This window comes from Pelobates fuscus, chromosome 13 (assembly GCF_036172605.1).
Source record: "Pelobates fuscus isolate aPelFus1 chromosome 13, aPelFus1.pri, whole genome shotgun sequence".
In the NCBI taxonomy this organism is placed as follows: Eukaryota; Metazoa; Chordata; class Amphibia; order Anura; family Pelobatidae; genus Pelobates; species Pelobates fuscus.
In genome coordinates, this window is record NC_086329.1 from 20,590,237 (window position 1) to 20,616,824 (window position 26,588).

At 40.3% G+C, this 26,588-nt stretch overlaps 2 protein-coding genes across 4 annotated transcripts; one reads left to right on the top strand and one right to left on the bottom strand.

The window, feature by feature from the left end:
* The first annotated feature begins 3,718 nt into the window (after window positions 1-3,718).
* HEATR4 (HEAT repeat containing 4) lies at window positions 3,719-19,773 on the top strand. Its single transcript, XM_063439674.1, has 15 exons — window positions 3,719-3,865; window positions 4,821-5,631; window positions 6,806-6,993; window positions 7,591-7,744; window positions 7,817-8,013; window positions 9,216-9,359; window positions 10,121-10,279; window positions 11,929-12,089; window positions 12,592-12,696; window positions 13,060-13,178; window positions 13,507-13,687; window positions 15,942-16,011; window positions 18,388-18,574; window positions 18,779-18,857; window positions 19,034-19,773. Exons 2-15 carry the CDS (start codon window positions 4,841-4,843, stop codon window positions 19,166-19,168), a joined length of 2,670 nt encoding a protein of 889 aa, XP_063295744.1. The 5' UTR covers window positions 3,719-3,865; window positions 4,821-4,840; the 3' UTR covers window positions 19,169-19,773.
* On the bottom strand, window positions 11,306-26,554 carry HAUS2 (HAUS augmin like complex subunit 2). 3 transcript variants are annotated; one of them, XM_063439662.1, is made up of 7 exons: window positions 26,458-26,554; window positions 23,482-23,574; window positions 22,892-22,961; window positions 22,529-22,661; window positions 22,186-22,294; window positions 20,847-21,074; window positions 11,306-11,662 (listed from the first exon to the last, which is right to left on the bottom strand). In XM_063439662.1, the coding sequence occupies exons 1-6, from the start codon at window positions 26,542-26,544 to the stop codon at window positions 20,889-20,891; spliced, it is 678 nt and encodes a 225-aa protein (XP_063295732.1). In that variant the 5' UTR covers window positions 26,545-26,554; the 3' UTR covers window positions 11,306-11,662; window positions 20,847-20,888. The 3 variants fall into 3 exon arrangements, with proteins under 3 accessions (XP_063295732.1, XP_063295734.1, XP_063295733.1); XM_063439664.1 differs by having other exon boundaries at window positions 20,841-21,074; XM_063439663.1 differs by lacking the exon at window positions 11,306-11,662 and adding an exon at window positions 18,466-18,555.
* Window positions 26,555-26,588: the final 34 nt, after the last annotated feature.

A 26,588-nucleotide genomic window follows, 5' to 3' on the forward strand; every position in this document is an offset into this window, starting at 1 on the left:
ATTATAGAGAGAGAGGGGGGGGGCAACGACCTGCCAGGACCTCCTACTGTGTACACTCCTACTGATAATAAACAGAGATATATATACACCCCCTCCTAATACAGAGATATGTGTGCACTCCTACTGCTAATATAGAGATCTGTGCACTCCTGTTATTTGAAGCAGGTTTAAACAATAAGGCGACCCTAGGGCTCTTCTCACACCTTCTGCTCATATAGAGCTCTGTATATTCCTCGTGCGGATACAGTGCACTCCTGCTGATTTGGAACGCTGTGCCTTTATTTGGGTGGAAACCTATGTGACTACAATTTGACCTTGGCATATCAAGAGCGCTCAAGTAACACCGACAGGATCATAAAAAAAAAAAAAACAACACACACACGCAGACAGTCATACACACAGACACACACAGGCAGACAGTCATACACACACAGTGGCAGACAGTAATACACACAGACACACAGTGGCAGACAGTAATACACACAGACAAACACACACACACACACACAGAGACACACACAGGCAGACAGTCATACACACAGACACACACACACAGAGACACAGGCAGACAGTCATACACACACACACACACAGACACACACAGGCAGACAGTCATACACACAGACACACACACAGGCAGACAGTCATACACACAGACACACACACAGGCAGACAGTCATACACACAGACAGACAGTCATACACACAGACACACACAGGCAGACAGTCATACACACAGACACACACAGGCAGACAGTCATACACACACAGACAGTAACACACACACACACACAGGCAGAGTCACACTCACCTGACAATCACACAGTTACCTGTGGAGTTAATTGTGGAGGCAGTGCAGCTCCTGGTGACTGTTTGGTGGGGAAGCAGGGACTCCTTCCTGCTTCCCCTGCAGCAGTTTTCCGGCGCTTTTAGCTCCGCCCCCGCCGCACGGTAAGCTCCGCCCCCGCCGCAAATGTAAAAAAAAAATTTATTTTTTATTTTTTTAAATCCCGGCCGGCTCCATGGCGCCCTGTGCGGCCGCACAGCTCACACACCCCTAAGGCCGGCCCTGTTTTTAGTTATTATTATTATCGCCATTTATATAGCGCCAACAGATTCCGTAGCGCTTTACAATATTATGAGAGGGGGGGGGGATGTAATTATAAATAGGACAATTACAAAAAAATCTTACGGGATCGATAGGTTGAAGAGGACCCTGCTCAAACGAGCTTACAGTCTATAGGAGGTGGGGTGTAAAACACATTAGGACAGGAAATATCAATCAAATAGGGTGGGAGTGAAGCAGAGCTGGAGGAGAGAGTAAAGTGCTGCCCTTTAGGAGAGAGCGAGAGACAGGTATGTGAGGTAGAGGTTACTCTGGGAGGCCATAAGCTTTCCTAAAGAAATGGGTTTTAAAGCACTTCTTAAATGATTGAAGACTAGGGGAGAGTCTGATGGCGGTAGGCAGGCTGTTCCATAGGAAGGGAGCCACCCGGGAGAAGTCCTGCTAGAGCGAGTTAGCCACGGGTGCGAGCAGCGGTCAGGGGTAGAGCGGAGGGGCATATCTATGGATCTGTGAAGAGATATAAGAGGGGCTAGAGTTGTTCAGTGCTTTATAGGTATGGGTTAGTACTTTGAATTGACTCCTATAGGATACAGGAAGCCAATGTAAGGACTGACAGAGGGATGAGAGGACCGACTAGAGGGGAAAATCAGTCTAATCATTACAGACTGTAGCGGGACGATATGGCTTTTGGGAAGACCAATCAGGAGAGGAGAGGGTTACAATAATCCATGCGGGAAATTACTAGAGCATGGACAAGCTCCTTGGTAGCATCTTAAATTGATTTTGCCGAAGTACAAGGGGGAAGATGGTCCTTCAGGAAATGGATGTCTCACACCTGTCTTGTGGTGGCTTGGAGTGTGGAGAATCACACTAAGCTTAGTAGGTGACGCTGGAGGAGTCACACCAATTTGGACGTCCCGGGTAGCATTGACCTGGATCATGAGAGGGAGGTGTGACGAAGCTCCTATATTACGACTGAGTATCTCCGCCAAGTATTCCTTTTCTCTGGAGCATATTGGCAAAAGTGATTATAACATTATTCCCAAACATCAGCCGAGGCTTGGTGAAGGGTAAAACAGGTGCAATGTTATTCAGAAATGCGCACATATATGGACAGGCATTCCCAACAGGTGGTCATCAACGTATACAATACAATACGACCGTGGGGGCTTGGCGTCTGGTACATAACTCAATCAACCACCGAATAATTTAAGGGAATCTTCCGGTTAAGTGCTTGGTGTTCACACCACTTTCTCCTCTTAAGCGTTCTGGATCTCTGTGGTGACCTGCTTGCCATGATCTGCTAAAGCAACAATACCGCTGACCTAGCGTAATGCCAAATGGTCTTCTCCCGTCCGCTGGGTGGCTAGAGTGGCGGAGATTAGGCAATTAGAAAGTATGCCAGCCACAACGGAGCTTGAAATGCAGCGTTACACAACATACTGGTTTTATGGGCTGGCATGAGACGAAGACCTTCCTTGAATAGAGTTTTTTTAGATTCTAAGTGACAGTGTAAGGCCAGTCTATAAGGTGGATTCTGCTGCGCTCGGGACATGGTGTCGTTGCAGGTGGGAAAGATAGGGCCTGACCTTTGGTAGGCCTGCTCCCTCATGTTATTCTCTGGCCCTACAGATTTGTCCTCATTCTTACAGAGCTGAACACTATTTTTTTTTCTTTACTTTTTGCAAAGGTGATTCACTTCCTTTTCTTTAGTCTTTAATACCATTACTCTCCTCTTTTTATTCCATTCGCACATTTTTTTTAATGCCATTTTTTTTTCTGTACGCAATAATGTGATCTTGGTGGAGTTCTATGTTCCCTGGCATCTCCTCTGCCACTCCCGATTAGGTTTACGATATTGTTTTTATATACTCCCGATAAGTCATGTTTGGAAACTGCTTATTTACATTCCTGGTTGTAAAGGATGTTAACTAAAACCCCAAGATATTAACACAGCCATGTTTACTCTCACGTGGCCCGATTTGACGGTTGGACATCTATATTTGATGTACTATTTGTGATTATCTATTCAATATTTGCGGATTTAAAACAAAACCAAACGGCAAACTGAAACTGTTCAGAACACATGATTTAAAAAAACAAACAAAAAAAAAACCAAAACTGTACAATTAAGTACAATCTTGAAAAAATCTTGAAAAATAAAATAAAGTGTAGATGATGGTAAGAATGTTTTAACAATCCAGCACCTACCAACATGGACAGTCAAATCTCCCATCAGCTACTTTCTATCTTTTTAATAACTGCAGTTTCGGATCAGACACACAGACTAGAACGACAGACTTATTTTTGGTGGAGCCCCTTCCTGGAGAGAGAACTGCAGCAGATTTAAGTTTGTTCTTTTTAATTTTATTTTTTTACTTGCATTTCTTTCACGTATTATCTCTTTAATGTATTAAAAATGGTTGGAATTAATTTCATTTCTATTGTATCCCGAAACTTAAACTGTGTCTATCACAATCTTTATTCTTTCGTTTAACCCCTTAAGGACCAAACTTCTGGAATAAAAGGGAATCATGACATGTCACACATGTCGTGTGTCCTTAAGGGGTTAAAAGAAACTGGAGTAAAGTTCACATTACGACGTGCTTTGGAATAAAATAGCCCTTCTATTTTAAATAATAGAGCAGTTTGTGTACAGAGATTACAGGTCGCATTGTGTAGCAGCCATGACAACAGCAATGTGTTGCCAGTCAGTGTTGGTGTAAGAGTAGAGATTGGAAATGTGATAGCATTGCCACTTCTGCATGTTCCCTGAAGACAAACAGGATTGGCCTATCTGGTAAGGAGATAATATGTTAATATAATGGTTAAAACAACCAGTATTTTAAAGATTTTTACAGGAAAATGGCTAAAAAATGTACTGTATCAGCAGACTACAAATCATCTACATATAAAATTGAATGTTTCTACTGCCTCCTAATTGGATATTTGAATTATAATGCCTGACTAATCTACGTCTGACCTGCAGAAAGCCAAAACGATTGCACGTATCGGATAAGGTACACTTATCTATTGCACAGCACTGCTATATGTTCCTATGGGATTTACTTGTTCGCATGTATAGTACATGCTTTTAAAGTTAAACGGTCAACTGAGATTTCATAGTAAAAGTCAGTTCTAGGTTGTGCATTCATCTCTCGAACATTCACAATAGTTTTTAATTTTTTTTTTTTAATGTACAACATATGCGTACTATCCCTGGGCTTCATCATTGTAACAATATAACCACCACAGTGCCGTACGCTCCGAATTAGCATTTTTTTTTTTAACAAAAATGTTGTAATTTCATTTTCAATTCATTACAGTTTGGCATTTTGTGAATAAACGTCATTGTGTGTTAATAGGACTAATTACAATAAACGATTCTTCCATAAATACGTTCACTTCTTTATCTTGTGTTGAAAATCTGATGTCTAACATTTTTGTAACTACAGACAGAATGAATAAAATGTTACCTCAAAGAATGGACATCTAAACTATAAATATATATATGAAATATAAAATGTACAAAAAGGATATTATCATTTAATTATTTGTGATACTGTGGGTAACCAGAAACTCAGAGTCCCAAATCCAGCAATTCCTTAGCTATGTCAACAAACAGGGAAAAATAATACAAATGACATTTGTAGTGGTTTATATTATTATTTTATAAAGTTAAAATCTTATTTTGTATTCGAGTATGTTTGGTTCAAGAATCTGTGATGTACATTATTATTATTTTTGTATTATAGATTATTTTCTGTGTACCACAATGGAATATCCCCTGCAGAGACATGTGCAAGGCACGTCTTCTCAAAGGCTTCTGGGATACAGATTACCACCAGACCATTTTTATATAAAAAGTTCTTTGGGTTTAACTGCGCATGAATTCCCCTCAACGGCCCAGCATTTTGTGCAACGGCAGTCCCAATTCATCAAAAAAATATTGGTTGATCTACACTTTTCTAAAGAGGTTGTGGAAGACAGAGGGCAGGCCTTCCTACCATTCCGAGAATGGAATGCGAAGGGATTGTACGATACCACGGGTATTATGTCGTGTGTACGTAGCCGGGGAAAAATCAAAATGCACCATCCTCGACACAAGTTATGTCACTTGAAAAACGCTTCACTTTCCAAACAAATAAAAGCAGATACGAGTGTTGAATATGGAAAAAGTATGTGGAAAAAAACTGAAAAATTAGAAATGAAAGAAATTAACGAATGCAAAACAAACCATTTTGCAACACAGGAACCTGGATCAAGCCAAGAGAAATCCCTAACTATTGATCTGGGTTTTTCTAAAGAGAACTCTGATTGTGATGACGAGACCATGGTGAAGCAAAAGAAAACCGCATCAGTTTGTGTTGTGAGTCGACAGAAAAACGAAAAAAACATGGAGAGGTATAATCACAGGAGTCTGTTGACAGGGTCTGCCGAACGAATTAATGAAGGACGAATGACAGAAGGAAACGTTTCGTCCTTTACAAACCAAGAAAAGTCTAAAACATCAGATAGTCAAACGCATGAAAAGGAAAAAGAGACTTTACTTCCAGTCTATTATAAGTAAGATTAATAAGGCTCGCAGCAATGGACGATGATATATATATCCTATTATTGGCTTTGTAATTTGCATTTCCTGATTTTAAAAAGGATCTCCAAAAAAAAATTAAAAAAAAAAAATCCTTTTAGTATTCCATATTTGAGTAAACATATATTTTTTTAAACTATCAGTTAATGATGCTTTTTGCATATTTAGTATGTATCAAACGCCATGTTATTTTCTACTTAGGTAGATTGCCTATCACTAGAATCGAAAACTGAAATTCTTTCACTAGTGTGCTACAGATCTTCTGATAGTGATAGTACGCCAGCTAGAGCTGGATTGAGAACCAAAGATTGTCTGCTGGTCTAAGCAGGATCTTCATCACCTTTTGTGTCTGTCAATTGCTTGTTGTTTAATAGCCATATTGTATAATTGGAAAATGCTTGTGGCACTATACAAATGATGATGATAATAATAATAATAATAATAATAATAAATGTAGGCCAACTAATGCCAATAAGCTGTGGCAGCTCAAACACAAAGGACCAAAAGTGCAGTCCATAGATAAAGGGACACTCCACTGCCCAAATACAAACAAAATAAAATTCACTGGTTAGTAGATATACCCCAAAGGAAAACTTGCATGCATTTAATTATACATTTTTGCATTGGGGGTGTATATAAAAAAAAAACAGCTTGCTTTTGAAGATCTCTGGTCTGCATCCTTTGCAAGCCCTCCTCTTCTAACCCCGCCCAGACTTTGTGTCTGCCCAATCACAGACTTCCCAATGGTGCTCCATAAGAAGTCTTTGCAAGGCAGGGGCTCTGAGCAATTGTTGCCCCTTGAGTTTAGCTCTAATCAGCTAATCAAACTAGGATGTAACTTTACCAGTTTTCTGCTTGCATGCCAAGTGGGTGTAACCAGGTTAGTATAGAAAAGTGTTAATTTCTATTGAAATCTGCACTTTTTGGACACACTCTTCACACATAAAAGCTTTTCATCAAGCTAAAGTGGTTTAGGAGTCTGAAGTGTACCTTTAAATTTAGTTACCTGTTGGGTTGTAACATAAATATCAGTATTGCCAGGTGCGCTTTACGGAACACTGATATATATAGGGTTCATGAAAACCATAGGACGAGAAATGCATTCTGTTTGGATCTTAACCCTCCCACGCTCTGTCTTTCATTGTACAGGATCCCTAGCTACTTACCACAGCCAAAACAGGAGCAAGAAATTGGCAGCCATAACAAAACAGCAGAATCATTGTCTGTGAAACATTATGAACTGAAGCCGTCACTCAGACTACAGGATCTGATCAACCCACAGGTTGGAAAATATGTTCATGCTACTGACAATGCATTTGAAGGGGAGCTTTATTCAGGTAAGGCAGAGCATGGATGGTATGGAAATGCCACTTTTCATGTTGTTATGGCTTTTTCTTTTCATAAATACCTGAAATTCCAAATTATGGGGGAAGAACGTAGGGTTTTAATACAAAAATGGTTAACGGACCCCTATAGGAACCCAGACCACTTCAGCTCAATTTAGTGGTCTGGGTGCCAGGTCCCCCTAGTTTTAACCCTGCAGCCTCTAGTGGAAGTCTCCCTGACAGCCACTAGAGGGCGCTTCCGCAATTTCGCATTGAGGACACGCTGGACGTCCATAGGAAAGCCTGAATGGGCTCTGGCCGCCTATGCGCATTCAGAGCTGACGTTGGCAGGGGGAGGAGAGGTCACCAGAGTCGAGGGAGCCCGGCGCTGGATTAAGGTAAGTGGCTGAAGGGGTTTTAACCCCTTCAGCCCAGCGGGAGAGGGGACCTAATAACCCTATAGTGCCAGGAAAACTAGTTTGTTTCCCGGGCACTATAGTGCTCCTTTAAATGATGTAGACAAATGACATGATTGTGTACCATCCATCGCATCTATCCTATGCAATAGTAAGCATGTTTATTAATTGTATACTTGTGTTCTTTTTAAAGGAACAAGTACAGTTATTCACCAGAAAAATGAAAAGAATATCATTTACACAGAGTGCCACAATAAGTATAAAAAACATCTTCAGGAAATTCTTCCTAAACCATACCACAATTACAATTTCACGGTTGAAGACGCAGGTAATTCTCTACCACAACTGTTCTTAGTGTAAATTAACCTGGTGTAGTGGCTTTAAAATGTGCTTTTTCTTTACACTGGTCTGGCTACGAGACCTGAAAGAGGACCTATTCGCTGGATTGCCCTACCTACCTCTGTGATAAATGAGACTGATAAAAGTTCACTACCACCAATTGCCAAGACATCTCAGGATGGAGACAACGGAAGTCTGAAGGCCGAAGATGCCCCACTGAATGAGCTTCAGGTGCTGCGCAACATACTAACTCATTGGATGGGAGCCTGGACGTTGAGTGAGTAGAATTCTACTTTAACCCCTTAAGGACACATGACATGTGTGACATGTCATGATTCCCTTTTATTCCAGAAGTTTGGTCCTTAAGGGGTTAAACAGTTTCAGAGTTATTCAAAAGTGCCAATGAGAAGTCTTTGCAAAGTAGGTGAATAAAGAAGAGTATATTTTATGGAACAATTCGCCATGTCAGCTATGCTTTCGATGTAATTTCTTTGTCCTACAATTTGACATTCTGGTTGAATTGTTAATTTAAACCTGCATATTCTGGTTTAAGAAGTATGAATAACCCATTCACTGTTTAATTGGCAAAGCAATGTGTTGCCATTCTTCATAGATTTTACAGCTCAGAGGCCTATACACCCTAGTAATGAAATGTACTAAAAAGGAGAAAAGGAAAGGGGGATACCAGGAGGGCTGAGGAATGTAGATATATGTATTAGTCTAATAACAGAAACAAGCAAAAAAAACAAAACAAAAACAACAGGGTTGCCGCTAAATCAATAATGGACACAGTTATACTTTGGGCCTTATATTAAGGAATCATCTCCATTTCCATATCAATGCCTCAATCAAAACAGTGCAGATTTCATATACCAGACAAGATTATGGCTAATCAAGTAACAACACATGTTCATCTATCATAGGCCTCTTTACAGAAGCACGATACACATACACCCCATTCATGGCAATGGTCTTCCCAGATGACAGTGGACTCATCAAGATAATGCACCCTGCAAAAATTGTATAGGAATGGTTTGATAAACATGAAAGAAAAAAAAACAAAAAAAAAAACGTTCTAGGTGTTGCATTGGCCTCCAAATTCCCCAGATCTCAATCCGATAGAGCATTTGTGGGATGTACTGGAACAGCAAGTCTGATCCATGGAGGCCAGACCTCACAGCTTGCAGAAGTTTAAGGATCTGCTCTTAATGTCTTGGTGCAACATACTTCATGACACATTCAGAGGTCTTGGGGAAGTCCATGTATTGAAGCATCAGCTGTTTAGACAGACAGATTGTTGTTTTTTTTTTCAAATAAGTCACTCTAAAATGCTGCCAATAATGGTAACAGTTAAGGTTCATCCACAAAGCAACTAAAGAGACATGTTCATTTTACCTGTAATTATACAATACTAGCTTACTCAAAAGAGAGGTAATAAAGCTCAGTTTAAATGCCATTATTAGCTACCTTTAACCATAGGTGTCAGTTGGAAGAATGCCACACTGGAACGGTTGAAGAGGGATCTCAGCAGCGTCCACAGTGCACAGAAAATATCAGCTTTGGTAACCTTTGCTTCAGCTGTCCTTAATCGACCACGAGATGAGTCAAGTTCCAAAATGTTGGGTACGTGAGAGACATCCAGGAGTACTGTAAATGTCTGAATGAATAATCAAAATTATACACAAACACACATAGTAAATTCTGATATACAGTGTGTTCTGATCCATACGGTTTTCTTCATGCGTATAGTTACATTTAGGTTCGGAAAGCGTTTAGGACACTGATCATTCTATATGGACTACTTTGAAATGTATATCAAAAACCAAGCTGTAACTTTGTTCACGGTTACATATTCTGGTTTCAGAGGCATGAATAACATGAAGATTAGTTATTATCTCTTTTACATATCCTAAAGACGTAATCCCTCTTTAAGCTTACCTGTGCAGCAGTTGACGCAAACAACAAATGGCATGATTCGCCTTTAGGTAGCCACTGTACATGTAACTTACATGATCATGACCACAAGTGGGATGGCTAATTCTAGTTAGCCTGAATGGGTTTTTACATCCCCCCACTCCCATAATCCTTTCTGGCGTTACAGGCACAATGTTGTCCCCCCAATTTACAGACAAGCTTGGCATATTTTAAACTCTCTAATTATTCTCAACAGATATGCCTATACTGTGGAACTGAATCTCCCTATTTTTGTGCAGAGATAGGGATTTTCAGTAGCCTTGTAAAATATAAATCTAATTTTTCTGTGTGCGCAGTTCCTTAATCTGTATTTTGTATAAATGTTGGTCTTTACGGCAGCATCGCTGCTGAGAAATGTATCTTCCTGGTGTGTCCCTAATTCCTTTTTTTCTATGGATGTTTCGAAACAGAGGCAGTCTCCGATGTACCTGCAGACATGCTTCCCCTCATCTGGAATGCACTAAAACATGAAGATATTCTGGTGAGCATGGCAGCGGCTCTGTGTCTGTTCTTTCTTCGGAAATCAAGCGAAGATGTGAGAAAGATCTTCCTTTCAGTCCTGGAGAATGGTACGTCTCTTCGTCTTGTAGCACTACATGTAAAATAAAGCCATTATGGGGATGGACTGTGAGTTGTTGCTTTAATTCCAGGGACAAAACTTGGTTGCTCTTTGTCAATGCGAAAAATAATCTGCAATAATTATTGTATAAGGTCCTGTGTATAGTGTGTGTCCTTTCTGGTGGTTCGCAGTGATAGGATTTTAAATTATTCAAGTATAACTTCCCACCTACTCAATTAAGATTTTTTTTTTTTTTATATAGAAACTGGTTAGAATGTCGCTTAATTACAAAGCAGGGTAAATATCCTGAGAGAAGTTAGACCTAAATCAGTTCTCAGAGTTAATGTGAAACTAGTGTGCCAGGAAAACAAACTCATGTTTCTGGCACTATAGCTTCCCTTTCTGTCAAGCCTCCAACCTCCCCCCGTGGTGCAGAGAGGGTTCACGCCTCCCCTGCTAAAGTCAGCTGGCGGGGGAGACCTAATGCCCATGCACAGCAATGGCTGCGCTTGCATTAGGATTTCCCCATAGGAAAGCTGGAAGTCCTCATGCATAGCATGAGGACATCCAGCATCATTTAGGCGTCCAAAAGTCACCTAAAGACCCAGAAGTCCCTCTAGTGGTGGTCTGGTAGACCGCCAATACAGGAGGAGTTAGTCCCAGCAGGTAATTATTGCAGTTTCTTAAAAATTTCAATAATTACAAGCTCAGGGTTAAGGGTGATCTGACACTATACCCAGACCACTTCAATGAGCTAAAGTGGCCTGGGTGCCTAAAGTGTCCCTTTAAGTGAAGGTGATCACAAAAGTATAATCAGAATAGCATTTACCACATCGTCATACAAAAAGTGGGAAGTAAAGCTAGGCGCCCATCAGTATGGAGGTCTACACAACAACATGAAAATGTGAAAACAGAGCCATCTAAATGAGAACTTAAGTACTGCAATGAGGAGTCTTGAGAACTTGTATAAGTAAATACAAATATATCTATTTATTCAAAACGTAAAAAAAGCAGAAAAATCAAAACATAAGTACGGTTATAGAGGAAGGCTTTTGATGCCTATAGGAACATAAACAAAGTGCATTAGACTGTATCAGTCCTTAACTTCCTATTTTTTTGTGATTTTTGAAGGAGAGCTGCTAGCGCTATTCACACGAATTCTGGAGTGCTTTGTTATAATATTTAAAGTATGTGTTCGCAGGTTCCAGGTCCGTGTGGTATCCTGGGATGCTGAGTGGGGCATAGTCTTACTTCTCATTGTGTGAGTGGGTGCAATCTGTGCTTCATTGACGATCATAGCAGTCCTCATCTGGAACGTGAAGATAAGGTGTCAAACAATAGATTCTCAGATGTTGTAGAACTACAGGTTCCATGATGCTTTGCCAGCTAGAGTCTAGAACAGATTTTTTTATATTGTTAGACTATGCATGAAATTAATACATACTGAGGAAATTCTCACGTTTATCACAGGCTGGGCAGAAATCTAATTATTCAGGGACTCCATGTGCAACTTAATTTTTTACTCCTAGATCAACCCTTGATGTGGAATGAACTACAATTGTCATGAGGTCTATACAGCGTCTGGTCAGCCCTGTGTAATCATTGTCAAACTCAGCACAATAAGTAGCTGGATCTACATAACATTTCTACTTGTTCCAGGTAACGATGCAGACACCTGGGCCGCTGTTCAGTGTTTGGCTCTGGAAGGAGACCACAGCTACTTGGTGGTAAAGAGAATCCTCACTCAACTGTTTGAAGGGGGGAAAAGAGACACCACAAAGCAGGCTTGTTACCTACTGCGTCAACTCAGCAAGAACACAGTGAGTTACGGTCATGCATAAATATTACATCTGGGTAAATGGAATCTAAGTTCTAGGTAAGGGTTAGACTCCAGCCACCCAGATGGTGATGGACTACAGCACCCAGAATTCTTTGAATTATATAGATGGGAGAGAATCCTGGAAAGTTTAGTCCAACAAGATCAGGGAGGGGAGTTTGTCAACTCTGTTCTAGTGCATGCATTTTCTGAATTCCTCTACAATATACGAAATATCAAGACGAATAGGATAACAAACAGGTAGATAATGAAAATAACATAACATGAGGCCAATGAAAGCTGTCAGTATTAACTACAAGATGGTATTAACATAGTTGCAGTGTGTGAATAGTGTTTGCTGTGTGTCGCTGTTGATTTGTAACTCCAATCAGTGGTGATGGTTATTAGCAGGATAGCGTAGCTAGTCCTGTGCACAATACAGATGCTAGCGTGACATTTTAGATCAGCAATATCCCTGCCTGTTCAGCTGCCTTTTTCTCCCTCAGAATATAATTCATCATATGCTGGGGGGCGAATTAAACAACTGCAATTGGAGAGATCGTATTGTGGCTTGTAGTACGATTGCTCAGCTCCATGGAAGTGCCAGCCAGGTGAGTATCTGATTACACATTTGACGTGAGAATATTGATCTGATGTTCAAATTTAAAAGAATAAAACTTAAAAATGTATATGTTTTTAAAAATATGTCAACAAAACTTGTCTGCACAAAATCGCATTTTTAATATATTCTTAAAAAAAAAAAACATTCTGGTCTAAAGTAATGTGAAACACCAGTAGGGGAATTTCACCAGTGCAGGAATTGTGAAGAAAGGACAAGGAAATTGTAATTTGTGATAAAAGTAGCTGTGCAAAAAACACAGCATATTGATCTAAATTCTGCAAATCGTCCCAGATTACTAAATTGAAGTTTTATATAACATGACCTAACTAGACAAGCTTTCCTTTTTTTGCAGGATTTGAGGAATAAATTAAACTATCTGATGTGGAGGGATTGGAATGTGCCAGTTCGATGGGCGGCTGCCAAAGCCTTGGGGCAGATGGGCCAAGGGAACATGGTCCATGATCAAATAAGGTAGGTCAAAAGTCAATTTCTTTTCATATACAAGGTTCACAATCAGGCGTAATTCCGAACAAATTTGCAGCATATGTAACATTTGTGGAGGTAATTACTCTCTATGGTTTAAGACAGCAAGATCCCCAGATAGCAGGGATCAGTCTAAGGATAATGGGAATTGCAGACCTAAAAAAAAAACAAAAAAAATAAACTTGGGTTTATCCACTAAAGTGACAGTGAAACCCAATCTCACGAAGTTTAGAAAAACATCTGATAATTCTGTCTGTACATTGCCGATTGTGTTTACTTGACTTGCTCCATATAAAGTTATTCTTAATATTTGTAGGAGATATTTAGAAGGCGGAAACTGGAGAGCGAAAGTGGAAGCTCTTTCTCTGATTGGATGGCTCCGGTACATGACAGCCCAGTTACTCCCTGGATTCCTCCAGTGCTTTGCTGATGACTATGTGAATGTTCGCCAGCAAGCTTGTCTTACGGCTGGTTTGCTTCAAATTAAGGATGAGATGGTGGGTGAAAGCAAGCTCTTAATATAAATTATATTCCAAAAAGGGGTCTCATCTCTACATGGAATTCATTTATAAAGGCTGAACAGAAAGTGTTAAACATTTGTACAATTTCATCAATAGTGAAAATCTATTTACATTCTATTTGCTACATCATGGGTGGGCTAAAATCGACTTTCTGTAGGTTGAACTGTAACGCCAATGCCATAGCCCCAGCTGATCGTAAGACCACAAGATTGTGTATTGGTTAGAACCGTGGAATTTCTGTTGAGCAAAAAGGATCACGGAAATTCTAGACTAAACATAGCAGATGTTGTCGTCAATCTCTATGCTACATTAACCAGATCAGCTTTTAATAGAGATATATGTTATTTAATTCAAATGTCTAGATTACTGCTCCGCACCATGTCGTCAATAAACGCTATTAAAAAGCTATTTAAAAGCTTTTAAAAACTCATCTTTATTCTAGAGTCAGAACAGACTGCTCACTTTAGTCCCAGCTGCCATCAATGAAGTCATTAATACAAGTGACTCGAGTGCATTCAGATGCTTTTCATGGTATTTGACCGCAATGCACTTGAACCAATGAGAACCATTCATATCCACTTTGAACTATAGTTCAAAGCAAGAAAGACAGGAAACTCTCCCTGCTGTCCAGGAAGTGTTACTAAGGGAATTTATAAAAAGTGATTATTTCTTTTTAAATCATCACTTTTATAAAATAAGCAACAGGTAACATGCAGTTTAACCGCAAAGTATTCATACAGCACTGAAGTGCTCTAGAGCCTGGTTTCTCAACCAGTGTACGCGCATTAAAGGCAGGGGGTATGTCAAGAGCATGCCACCTAAAAACCCCCAGGAGGCGGCCGGCTTGGTAAGCAGATGCCTACTCTTCAAGTACAGTGGTGTCCAGAGGGGAATGAAGGCTAAGTGAGCTGTAATTTTCATGATCTTCCAGCACTGCTCCCTTGCACGCTGATGCCATTATCATGTCTCTCCAGTCCCAGCAGCACTAAACTGTACACGAGGGATTAGTGCTGGAAGAGCATAAAAATTATGCAAGCCCCATACTGGACCTCAGGGAAAGGATTTACTCCAGCTCTCCCAAACGTGGGGAGGCTGTGAGAACCTAACTAAAAATAATGTGTCTGCGGGCGAATGTGTGTGTCTCTGTCAGTGGGTGTCACATCAGTGAGCGTGTCTGATCAGTTAAAGTTTGTAAGTTTCCTCTGTGTGTAAATGTGTGTGTCTGTTATTGAATGTGAGCATCAGTGTGTGTCAAATCAGTTAAAGTCTGAATGTCAGTGTGTGTATGTATGTCAGTGTCCTCTGCGTGTAAATGTGTGTGTCAGGGCTCTAGTTTGTAACTCTGTGGGTTAGTGTATTTTGTGTAAATGTGTTTGTGTTTTGCTTTTTCAGAGTAAAGGCAGTGTTTACATTGCTCCCTAGGGACACCTCCAGTGGCAGTCACTCAGACGGCCAGTAAAGGTGCTTCCTTGGTCAGCGCTACACAACGCGCAGCATCTCCATGCTCTGCATGAAGACGTTGAACTTTCCCCACAGATATACACTGATTTAATGCACTCTACTAGGAGATGCTGGTTGTCCAGCGCCGTGTTTGTCTCGGCACCCGCCCCACCTCTTTTCAATTCTGATGATCTCAGCCAATCCAATGCTTTACCATAGGAATTCTGTTAATCTCAGTCGAAAGGGAGCGGAGCCAGTGCCGGCAGACTCACGCAGCACTGGAATAAAGGTACGTTTATGGCTTATTTAAGGTGGACAAGAGAGGGCCGGCTGGCCAGCTAGCATGTTTTTTTTTTTTAACACTACAGGGTCATGTTTGTATTCCTGACCCTATAGTGTTCCTTTAACTGTTTATACACTCCTCTTTACATACACAGATTTATGTTTAAATATTCTTTACGCCCTTTAACCCCTTAAGGACACATGACATGTGTGACATGTCATGATTCCCTTTTATCCCAAAAGCTTGGTCCTTAAGGGGTTAATCAGGATTGTTCTCCAATATGGGATTAATTTAAGTATCAGTGTTTATGTGTTTCATTTGGAATGTAAATCAATAGAAGTTACTTTCTCGAGGCACGGGTAGTTAGGAATGTGTTTTTAGACCTGCAGGGTTATTTATCTGTAAAGGAAACACTGTGCTTGAAAACTGGAAGCTCCATTTAAACTGCTTCAGATCTACTAGTTTCCTATCTCAATGCTAAACAAATCTACTCTTATCTTGTTCTAGGTTTTAAACTCCCTCTATAACCTAATCCTGAATGATCCAAGCTGGAAAATACAAACATTTGCTATCAAAGGTCAGTGATAAGCCTCATTTTCCCATGATAACAGTTTCAGGTTTCAATTGGTATATTTCAGATTAACCCTCAAATATAGAAAGAATCTATAATAAACCAGGATATGTAGAAACCCAGTGTTCTTTTTAATAGAACACTCCAAGCACCACAACCACTACAGAATGCATTCTAAGGAGTCAACCCGTTTTAGAACAAGCCACTGGCGTGGAAAAGCAGCTACCAAGTGAGGGTTTATCAGCTTTTAGAACAGTTGAATTCTCATCCAGGCTATAACTGGGATCAGACCAAGGCTAACAAGCAAGCGACATCTAAAATTAAGTACAGAAACGGACTAAGATGAAAACATTACTAACAGGGCAGAAACTGGGCTAGAGCTTACACACGAAGGGCAGCAGAATCCAAGTTCAGTCTTGAAATAGATAAGGTGACCCAAAGAAAGGAACTGAACTGGAGACTGAGCATTGCTGTATGTCACCAACACAGAAAAGAGACTAGAAAGGGGCAAAGGAAACAAAAATAGTATTCAGCCAATATTCTCTTACAGGTTTTCTGAGGCTGCAATGGTAACGTGTGGACCCAGGATTATTGTTCTGTGTCTATTGGTATGTGGTGCAACTAGCACACAGAGTCCTGGTTACATCACATACCAAAAAACACAGAACAACAATTTGTCCACTTGCAAGTGAATAATTGCCATGGTCCTGCAATGTGCAAGCATGTGACCGAAACCTAAAGCAAGGCCAGGATGCAGGTAATCTCGGTTTAGATGATACCAGAAGCCTCTTTATAGATTATGAAGAAACTTTTCATTTTTAACCATTTTGCTGATCTTCACCACAAGAGCTATCAAAGACCATTACATACCTGCAAGAAAACAGAACATTTAAAATACAAACCAACCGTGCGGTGAGGATTTGTAAAGTACAGTGTAGAATAACTGACCTTGATTGCCAGCGAAGACCATACAATTAGGTTTGTGGCCTACAGTTAACAGAGACCTTTACCTGGACAGATATTACCATATTAGTATAGCACAAGATGGGGTTCATAACCGAGCATAAAATTGGTTTGACTTCTTGTTACTAGACCTGTGGCTCATGTTCAGGAACATCTATCTGCTTGCCACAATGTCTAGACTAAAAAGGTGTCCAAAATGTAGATCCCCAGATGTTTAAAAACTTCAGCTTCCATGAGGTTTTGTCATTCTACAGGCATGCAAAGCATCATGGTAGTTGTAGCTATACAACATCAGGGGATCTACCTTTTGGGTACCACTGGTCTAGACATCTGCTCCTAAATGTGGATTTCTAATATAGGTAAAAAGATTAGGCACCCTTGGAGTTATATTGCTAGCCTGTGGTCAGAGCTTGGAGTCCTGTGTTGTAGAGCTAAAGACAAGATGCAGAGAGGCACACATTCATTGTAAGTACTGGTTTCTAAGAAGGCTGGGGCGACTGGCCCACATAAGGTGTGGAAAAGAAGGACGTGTTTGTCATCATACAGTCGACTTTCTTGAATGCCTTTTTAAAAGCTCAAAGCCTGGACACTACAGGTTAATTAGTAGGTTTGTAAAAAAATATCTGTCCATTGCCTGTAGTTTATAGTCAGGTAAAAAAAAAAAAAAAAAACTACTACAAGAGTTACATCGCGGAAATGCAACGGACGCATGATGCGGTTTGTTTTGGTTCTTGTCATGACAGTGTTTGCTTTATGTAAACAGGCCATTTAGCAGTTTCTCCATGCTAATATTTATGCCGAAGTACTTCCTTCTATAATTTATCTAGTTACAGAAGCAATGTATTCCATCTGCAAGTAACACGGTCTACTTAATATTATGAAGAATTCATTCACAGGGTTTGGTTTCGTTTTTTTGTAATGAAAGCACGACAATGGCCAGCTCTCTTTCACTCGCACCAATGGGACAGGAACAATTACAAACGCTGTTAACATCCCTCCTTCCTGTGACTATGGCTCCATTGGAACAGAACCATATGGAAATCATGAATTAATGACTACTGATGGCAGCAAGACCCCAACATAGCAAAACAAGAATTTTATTTTTATTTTTAAATGGAGTACAGAGCTCACAAGTCCCCTGCCTATATGGGCAAAAGCTCTGTTGGAATGATTTTTCAATCCAGGATGTTCTAGAACATTCAAAGCATGGTAGGAAGATACTAGAAGGGGGGAACAAAACATGGATGCAGAGGGGAGTCATGACTAGTTCTTTGAAAGAGGCCAGTACCAATCCCTGTTTCAGATGCAGAAAGAGAGCCTTGGTTGTATCTTACCCTGACATCAAATAAAGATCTCGTTGAGTTTATTAAAAAGGACAAGTACAGATCAATATCAATAAAGTATTACACCTTTTTCCAGCTTTGGGCAAAATCGGACATGTGACCGCTCGTGTAAAAGAGATTCTGCTGAGATCCATAAGAAGTGATGTGCCAGCAGTGCGTATAGAAGCCTGTCACTGTATCGCCACTCTACGCCTGTGCGACACGGATGTTCAGAGTGCACTACAGGATCAGCTGGTCCTGGAATCTCACGAACATGTGAAAAGGTGAGTTTGTCTGTCTACATAATGCCTTAAAATACACATTGTTACAAACCCCAATTAATGCGTGACTTAACCATGCATGAATAAGAATTTATATGTATACTTTGCACATTTTATTCTTAAATATTTGCAAATGTGACCAGATGATGCATAAAAGTATGACTCCTGCAGTTTTAAGGTGGAATTGCATATTCTGTGTCTATTTAGAGAGCTGAACCAAATGCTGACTGCCTTCAACATAAAGAATGAAGGAAATCAGCAAATGAGGTCATTGATCCAACAGGAGGTATGTATGGGTTTGTCTTGGGAACACTAAATGTAGAAAGAAAGTCAAATGTTGTGAGCAATGGATTTTGGCTACAGTTGTACAATACTTAGAAAAAGTAAAAAAAAAAAAAAAAAATTGCTAGAATTCTGTAAAAACATCATTAAACCAAACTGATCTGGATGTTTGTATATCAGATGTCAAGGCTTTGCCAAGAGGAAGTGTTGATTCCAAAGGTTTTGAAACTGGACGAGTCCCTGGAAGAAGGACCACAGAAGACTGGACTGCTAATAGAGAAGACCCAGATGGACCCAAAAGGTTTTATAGAGTAACGCTGACAAAGCACCTTCTGGGATTTTATCAAAGGATGTTTTGTACTAACGAGCCAAACCTTGTTGCAGTAATGGGTTTTCTAACTTGAATGACACATGCACATTTCTTCAAAAGCAAAAAGGAGAGAGAGTGTTTAATTAAGGTTGTTTTTTTTTTTTATGTGACAAAAAGTTGAGGTTGTCAAATGTCATTTTCTGCATTTAACAGATATATTCACTGTCAAAAATCCTTGTATCATTGTCCTGACATTTCATCTGTAATGAAGGAGTTAAAACTACTTTTAAGGGAAGAGTAAAATCCAATACAACAGAACAAGAGGCTCCTGATTGTTGGATATTCCTCCAGATTTAAAAGAGGTTTGCCACTTGCCTAGTCACTAGTCTTAGGTTCTATTGTTATGGCATTTTAATACTGTTTGCCAACTGTAGAGTTTCTAAAAAGGTAAGAAAGCATGTCACAATGGCTGACTCCCAGGCAATCCAGCAAGATGTCCTAGGTTGTCTTACCAATTCTCCAAAATGGCCACCTTTGTTCCACTTACTTCAATTTCCTCTTGCTTTTTTCCCTTTTTGTTATCAACACTGCTTTAAGTTATTTTGCACTTATCTTGTTAAAAATAAAAAGTATAATGTGGAAACAAAAATTTACAATAGCCTTTACTATAATCTCATATACAGAGAAAGAACAGGGCAAGATTGCATAGAAATCGAAAAATCCTTAAAGCTAAACATTCTTTACCTGGAGAAAAATGGTTGTGTGCCTGTTTGCTGTACTGTTAAGTAAAAATCAATAACACAATATACAGAGGGCATTATAGACGGATGGAAAATGCCCACAAAAGGAATACAGTACTGAAAAAAATGAAAGAACACATTCAGTATCAATGCTCGAGGAATCCAATTAGTAATTGCACCTTTAGATGTTTGAGTCAAAGGGAATGGAGATGAGAGCAGCGATGGGTACTATGTAGAATTTTCAACAAATGACAATATGAAGTCAAGTCCTACAGTGGTACAATACTCACGAACAAAGAACTTTATCATATTAGAAATTATTAAACCACTTAATAAAACATGCAAAGTAGTGTTCCACTAAACAATCGGATTAGCCAAATAAGGAAATAAAAGGAAACTACAGTCACTATAACCATTTCATAGTGACTAGAGTCCCCTAGCACTGTCACTCTGTTCAGCGTTAAATCGTCTCAGAGAATAAGGGTCCCTGGCCAACATTAAAGATGGTTTAATAACAAAAAACTATTTTTTTTAAAAAAAATTTAAAAAGCCAAGCACCAGCAGATTCCAGACGCTATAATCACTTCAATAAGACAAAGCATTTACAGGGCCTACAGTGTCCGTTTAGATGTTTAATTTACATTGCACCAATTGTTCCCCACTCATATCAAATTATGCTTAAGTGCCACTCTACCGCTACAGCTGTAAAATTATTTTACACGATTCCCTTTTAGTGCATATATGTTTAGTTGACTGCTCCAACGATAGTTGTGCTCACAAAAGTCATACAACAAACTAAAGTAAACCCTTGACAACCTGGTGCAGCAGGGACTCTAGTAATCAGTCTTCAGAACAGAATAAGAGATTTAAAGTGTAGTGCAGGCTGTAAAATACAAAGTGTGAGATCAGGTAATGGAATCTAAATGACTATGCTCACGCGTACTTGCTTTCATCCTTGTTTGGCAAAGCATCAGCACCCGATAAACTAAGGATAGAAGTTCTCCATAGAGAGATAGGATGTTGTTCCATTTGTGTTTCTGGAACTTGCCCCGTGGCTGTTCCTATATGTGGCCTGAAGAAGTCCATATTGTTCCTCTCTCCATGCCAGAATCCGCTCAACCAGCTCCTCGACCTCAGCTTCCAGAGACTCTATCCTCACCAGAGCATTATCCTGAAACCAAACCATGGTAAATTAGCCAGCTGGCTGCAATATTATAGTGGCTTTCACACACACATTTTATTGCCAAGTATCCAGGTGTGGTACCAGTGCTTACAAGCTGCCACAGCTGGAATTACAGATCAACTGAAACATTGAGAATAAATTAGAATACAGTAAGACAGGCATGTACAACTTCTTAAAGCTACTGATGAGACTTCCAATCAACCAGTAGCTGTAGGGCTGATGTAGAACCATCCTGCTCTAGACTTGTCAAAGCAGAATACAAATTAACCAGGGGCACTACAGCCGTCCCAGGTACAAGGATGCATGTAAAAGAGCAAACAATTCTTAAAATACAAAGTAAAGCTAGTGAAACTTAATAACATGATACAGTAATATAATACCTTCCTGGGAGACAGAATAAATAGGAAATGCAGATAAAGTGCAATGAGCAATATACAAAAATCAATAGATAAACCAAATCTCCCACTACAACTGGTAAGATGTATGAAGTCCCCACCCGAGGCTAAAGAAATATGGATAAAATAGCAAAGAACTCGGCTATTGAAGCAACCAGGAATAGGAGATAGGTGGTGTAATAGAATACTGACAGTTTAGAAAGACAACACTAAATGTCTGTATGTTCAAAGTGCAATAGTGATTTAACGAATCATAAAACTCACTGAATAGTAAGAAAAAAAGGATTGGCAGTAGTTAGCCACAGTATTAACATGTCCAAAGATCTCCACTCCTAAGGTAGCTCTATGTTAGAACAATGTATCAGCTTGATAAAATTATAGTGAAGTTACCCCTACTATGGTGAAAAGTCTGGGGACTTCCTAAATAAGCTGAATTGTTATAGTATCGCTTTATGTGAAATTATAGAGTAAACATCGACGTGACTTAATACACTCACTAGTCCCAACAATTCAAGTGACCAGAAGCCCAGGGAGAGGCTGGGAAATTGTATCTAGTTACAGGGTGATGTGGCATATAAGTTTCCAAAGAAACCTGCAAGATGGGGACATTACAAGGGAATTTTTAGCAAATGTGAATTATCTATATAATTCAACAAAATGTTAACATTAAATGCGTTAACGGACAGAATGTTGCTATAACTTACCATGTTATTAGTTTGCTCTTGAAGCTGAGGAATTGTCTGGATGGTTTTAAGATACACTTCTAGCTTGTCAATGAAATTCACAGCGAGGGATAAAAGTTCAGATGCATATCTAAAGAAAAGCAGAACAAAGCTACTGAGAATTCACTTCCTATTTTGCTGTTAGAATAGGATATTATTATTGCCATTTATATAGCGCCAACAGATTCCGTAGCGCTTTACAATATTATAAGAGGGGGGATTTAGCTATAAATAGGACAATTACAAGAAAGGGATACAAACAGGGTTATAAAAAAATAAATAAAAAATACTCCTAACAGTCCACCCAGTTTAATCATGCCGTTACCTGTGATATGATGCTTCAATGGGCAAGTTTTCCTGGCACAGCGGTTTAGCCAATCTCTGCCTCATGGCACGTTTCTCCTTCAGTACAGCCTCCAGGTGACTGTTCATGACTTGTAGGGCTTGACATTTCTGGCCTGTTGTATAAATGCATTACATAAAATAAAGTACATTTTTTCTGACAGGCACACAAAACATACAAGAGAAAGTTAAAAATAAAAAATAATAAATTGCTCCTTTTGAAACCAGAGAGGTGCAGTTCATTTTCTGCTCAGAAAAAAATGCAAATGGGTTTTGTTTTTTTATAACTATGCTCTAAAGCAAACTAACACTTTGGTAATCAAAGATCAAGAGATATTCCACTTACTTAGGAAAAAAGGGTGGGCAATATCAGCAGTCTCTTGCTCTAGCTGCAACAGTTCCAGTTCCAGACTCTTCTGCAAAGAACGTTAAAATAAGCAGAATTAGTAATACCTACACAGATTTTAATGTGAGCTTAATTCCCCCCCCCCACCCCCCCCCTAAATGTGACATTTCAGACTGGAGCCAACAAATTCTCTTATTTTTCAATGCATTAACCCCTTAAGGACACATGACGGATATATTCCGTCATGATTCCCTTTTATTCCAGAAGTTGTGTCCTTTTAAATGAGGAGTGGTCAAAAGACAGGGCTCAATAGTTGTGTTACAACACACCCACCAGTAAACCGAAACTCACAACAATTAACACCTTGGGAAATACTCCTGCCAGTGTTTTCAGAGGGATTTTACTACCCACTTTGTTTATAGTAATTACAAATATAAAATATTACAAATGTGCATTAGTTTGGCCTAAAATTTCCACAATGCGAATAACCCTGATATGTTGAGCTTCCTGTCGGACACAAGACAATGTGAGAGAAGAGGTAAGTTTCGCCAACACAGAGAAAGCGACCCACAGTGCACGACAGGATTTACCTGGTTGATTTCAGCTTTGACTTCCAATAGCTTCTCCAGTTCATCTACGCTACTAAAACAAGAGAACTCCTTTTGTGTTTGGTCCAAGACATCCTAAACATAGTAAGAGAGGTTAGTCGATATGCTATATAGCATGCATGGTCAAACACAGACATGTGCACGGTATGGTATTACAGCTACAGCAAGAATTCAAAAAAAAAAAAACACAAACCACAACTACTTGTCCAAAGGACTAAAGTGGTAGCCCAATCTACCATAAGGAAAATCTACTTGCCCCGACACAATAAAATAAATTAAAAAGATTGGGGAGCTCTTGCCTAGAGCCATGGACAGTGACAGTGCTACAGGCAAACATTATTTCCACAAATTAAATCTGAATGGACAAATAGAAGCAGAAGATGGAAATATTCTGTAACTTTGCTGTAAAAAAAAAAAAAATATATATATATATATATATATATATATATATATATATATATATATATATATATATATATATCTATATATATATTTGGGTTTTTTGCGCGTCAGTTTTACCATTTGGATTTAACTTGCAAAAACTCACAAGTTTTGTGAATTACCCTGAGAGTGTGTAGTGGCGCTGCCGGCATGCAGCATGACTGCGCGCTGAGTACCGCTGCCTGTGTGCAATGTGTGTGTGTGTTGCATGTTGGCTGTATGTACTGTGTGTGTGTGAATTGGCTGTATTTTTAAAGTATTGTGATTGAGATTTTTTTTTCTCTACAATAGGAGTGTTTTTTTACACATACACACACAATGCTTATAATATACACACACACGTAAATACACATGTTTAGTTTATATGCATAATAGTTTTAAAAGTGCAAATAGAAAATTGTTTAATCAAACCTTGTCCTCACAAACTCGCTCTATTGTTTTGACACATACACTGCAACACACAGTCACTGACCCAACACTGTCATTCTAACACACACATACCCACAAATACACACACTCCATACTCACACACTGAGCCACATGCAGAGATTTTTATTCTCTACTATAGGAGTGTTCCATCACATGACCCGTAGCCTTCATGGTCCAGCAGTCGCTCTGCAGCTTGTCCCTTCACTCCATGCACAGAGTGCCGACCGCTGGGATATGATGTCATGCTCCTGGCGACCATCAGCACTGAGCATCGCAAAGAGGGGCTGTCACTCCTCTTTCCTCCCCATGCCTAGCATGCACTGCAGCCCCTACCTGGCTCCAGACTGCAGCATCCAGTCCTTCCACTGCATTAACCCCCAAGCAGCACTGCCGCATCCAGTCCTTCCACTGCATTAACCCCCAAGCAGCACTGCCGCATCCAGTCCTTCCACTGCATTAACACACAAGCAGCACTGCCGCAGGGCTAAACTAATAAAAAAAAACTGCTCGCCATGAACTGCATGTCCCAGGCATCTGACGATATGAATTCCACATCTCTGACATGCTCTGCGCTTGGTACATATGCAAGTGGATTTCAGATAAAAGCACAAGCTTTAAAATATATATGTGACAACGTATTATAGACAGTAGGTCAAATTTCAAAGTAGGGTTTGAGGAGTCAATAACATTGATGAACTAATTTCAATGATATTACATACAATGAATGCTTAGCATATGGAGATTTGTACGACTAGGACGTCAGATGACATCTTTTAAAAGAGCTCCACTTGAAGCCTCGCAAAGTCGGGCTCTTACAACTTGTATTTTTCATAACATTAGTTAAAAGGACTCTCCAGTGCCGGGAAAATATATCAGTCTTCCTGGCACTGCAGGATCCTCTCCCTCCCACCCCATGTTGCTGAAGGAGTTCAAACCACTTCAGTGACTTACCTGAATCCAACACCGATGACCCTCGGCGCTGGGTCAGGCTCCACCCACACTCCTCCCCCACAGACGTCAGCTGGCAGGGGGAGACCTAATGCGCATGCACAGCAATGGCCACATGGAAGTCCCTCTAGTGGCGGTCTGATAGACAGCCACTAGAGGAGGACTTAAAGGACCACTCTAGGCACCCAGACCACTTCAGCTTAATGAAGTGGTATGGGTGCCAGGTCCAGCTAGGGTTAACTAATTTTTTTATAAACATAGCAGTTTCAGAGAAACTGCTATGTTTATCAATTAGTTAAGCCTTCCCCTTTTTCCTCTAGTGGCTGTCTCACTGACAGCCGCTAGAGGCGCTTGCGTGATTCTCACTGTGAAAATCACAGTGAGAGCACGCAAGCGTCCATAGGAAAGCATTATGAATGCTTTCCTATGCGACCGGCTGAATGCGCGCGCAGCTCTTGCCGCGCGTGCGCATTCAGCCGACGGGGAGGAACGGAGGCGGAGAGGAGGAGGAGAGCTCTCCGCCCAGCGCTGGAAAAAGGTAAGTTTTACCCCTTTTCCCCTTTCCAGAGCCGGGCGGGAGGGGGTCCCTGAGGGTGGGGGCACCCTCAGGGCACTCTAGTGCCAGGAAAACGAGTATGCTTTCCTGGCACTAGAGTGGTCCTTTAACCCTGCAAGGTAATTATTGCAGTTTTACATTTGCAGGGTTAAGGGTGGTGGGAGTTGGCACCCAGACCACTCCAATGGGCAGAGGTGGTCTGGGTGCCTGGAGTGTCCCTTTAATGTTTGAGGCTCTAGAGCTCGAATTTCCACACGTATTTTCTCATTGAGCTGCTGAAGTGTTTGCGGTTTGTTTACACCCACCCGCTCCTTCACGTAGCTCCACGGGAAGTAAAACTGGGAGCTGAAAGGCCGGGCGAACGTGGCGGCCAATTAGAATCTGTGTATTTCTTGTAATTATCCCCTCGCCGGACAGTCTTGGAAATAAAATTCCCCCTATATTAATGCTGCTGTGACATGATGAATCTCCCAGGACTCAGATATAATATGTACCTGCAACAACCACTACCTGAAACAACCACAACCACAACATGGAGCCACTAACAAGCAGGTTATGCCCCTGCCAGACCTGCTCTGGGTTACCTGGGTCAGGACACCTCGCCCCAGGCATTTCTCTATCAGCAGAGCAGCCGCCGAGGGCTGAATGGGATTCCAGGGATTGGCAGCCATTCCTGCTCACTGTCTTCCAAAAAAGCAAAACAAACCGCGCGCGC

Bases quoted from the DNA above. Each gene is read 5' to 3' on its own strand.
- HEATR4 (XM_063439674.1), top strand. From the start codon at position 4,841: ATGGAATATCCCCTGCAGAGACATGTGCAAGGCACGTCTTCTCAAAGG. The intron at 8,014-9,215 runs GTGAGTAGAATT...CTTTAACCATAG, and splicing joins GATGGGAGCCTGGACGTTGA to GTGTCAGTTGGAAGAATGCC. The intron at 13,688-15,941 runs GTGGGTGAAAGC...ATCTTGTTCTAG, and splicing joins TTCAAATTAAGGATGAGATG to GTTTTAAACTCCCTCTATAA.
- HAUS2 (XM_063439662.1), bottom strand. From the start codon at position 26,544: ATGGCTGCCAATCCCTGGAATCCCATTCAGCCCTCGGCGGCTGCTCTG. The intron at 22,662-22,891 runs GTAAGTGGAATA...TTTATACAACAG, and splicing joins TGCCCACCCTTTTTTCCTAA to GCCAGAAATGTCAAGCCCTA. The intron at 22,295-22,528 runs GTAACGGCATGA...GCTTTTCTTTAG, and splicing joins ATTGAAGCATCATATCACAG to ATATGCATCTGAACTTTTAT.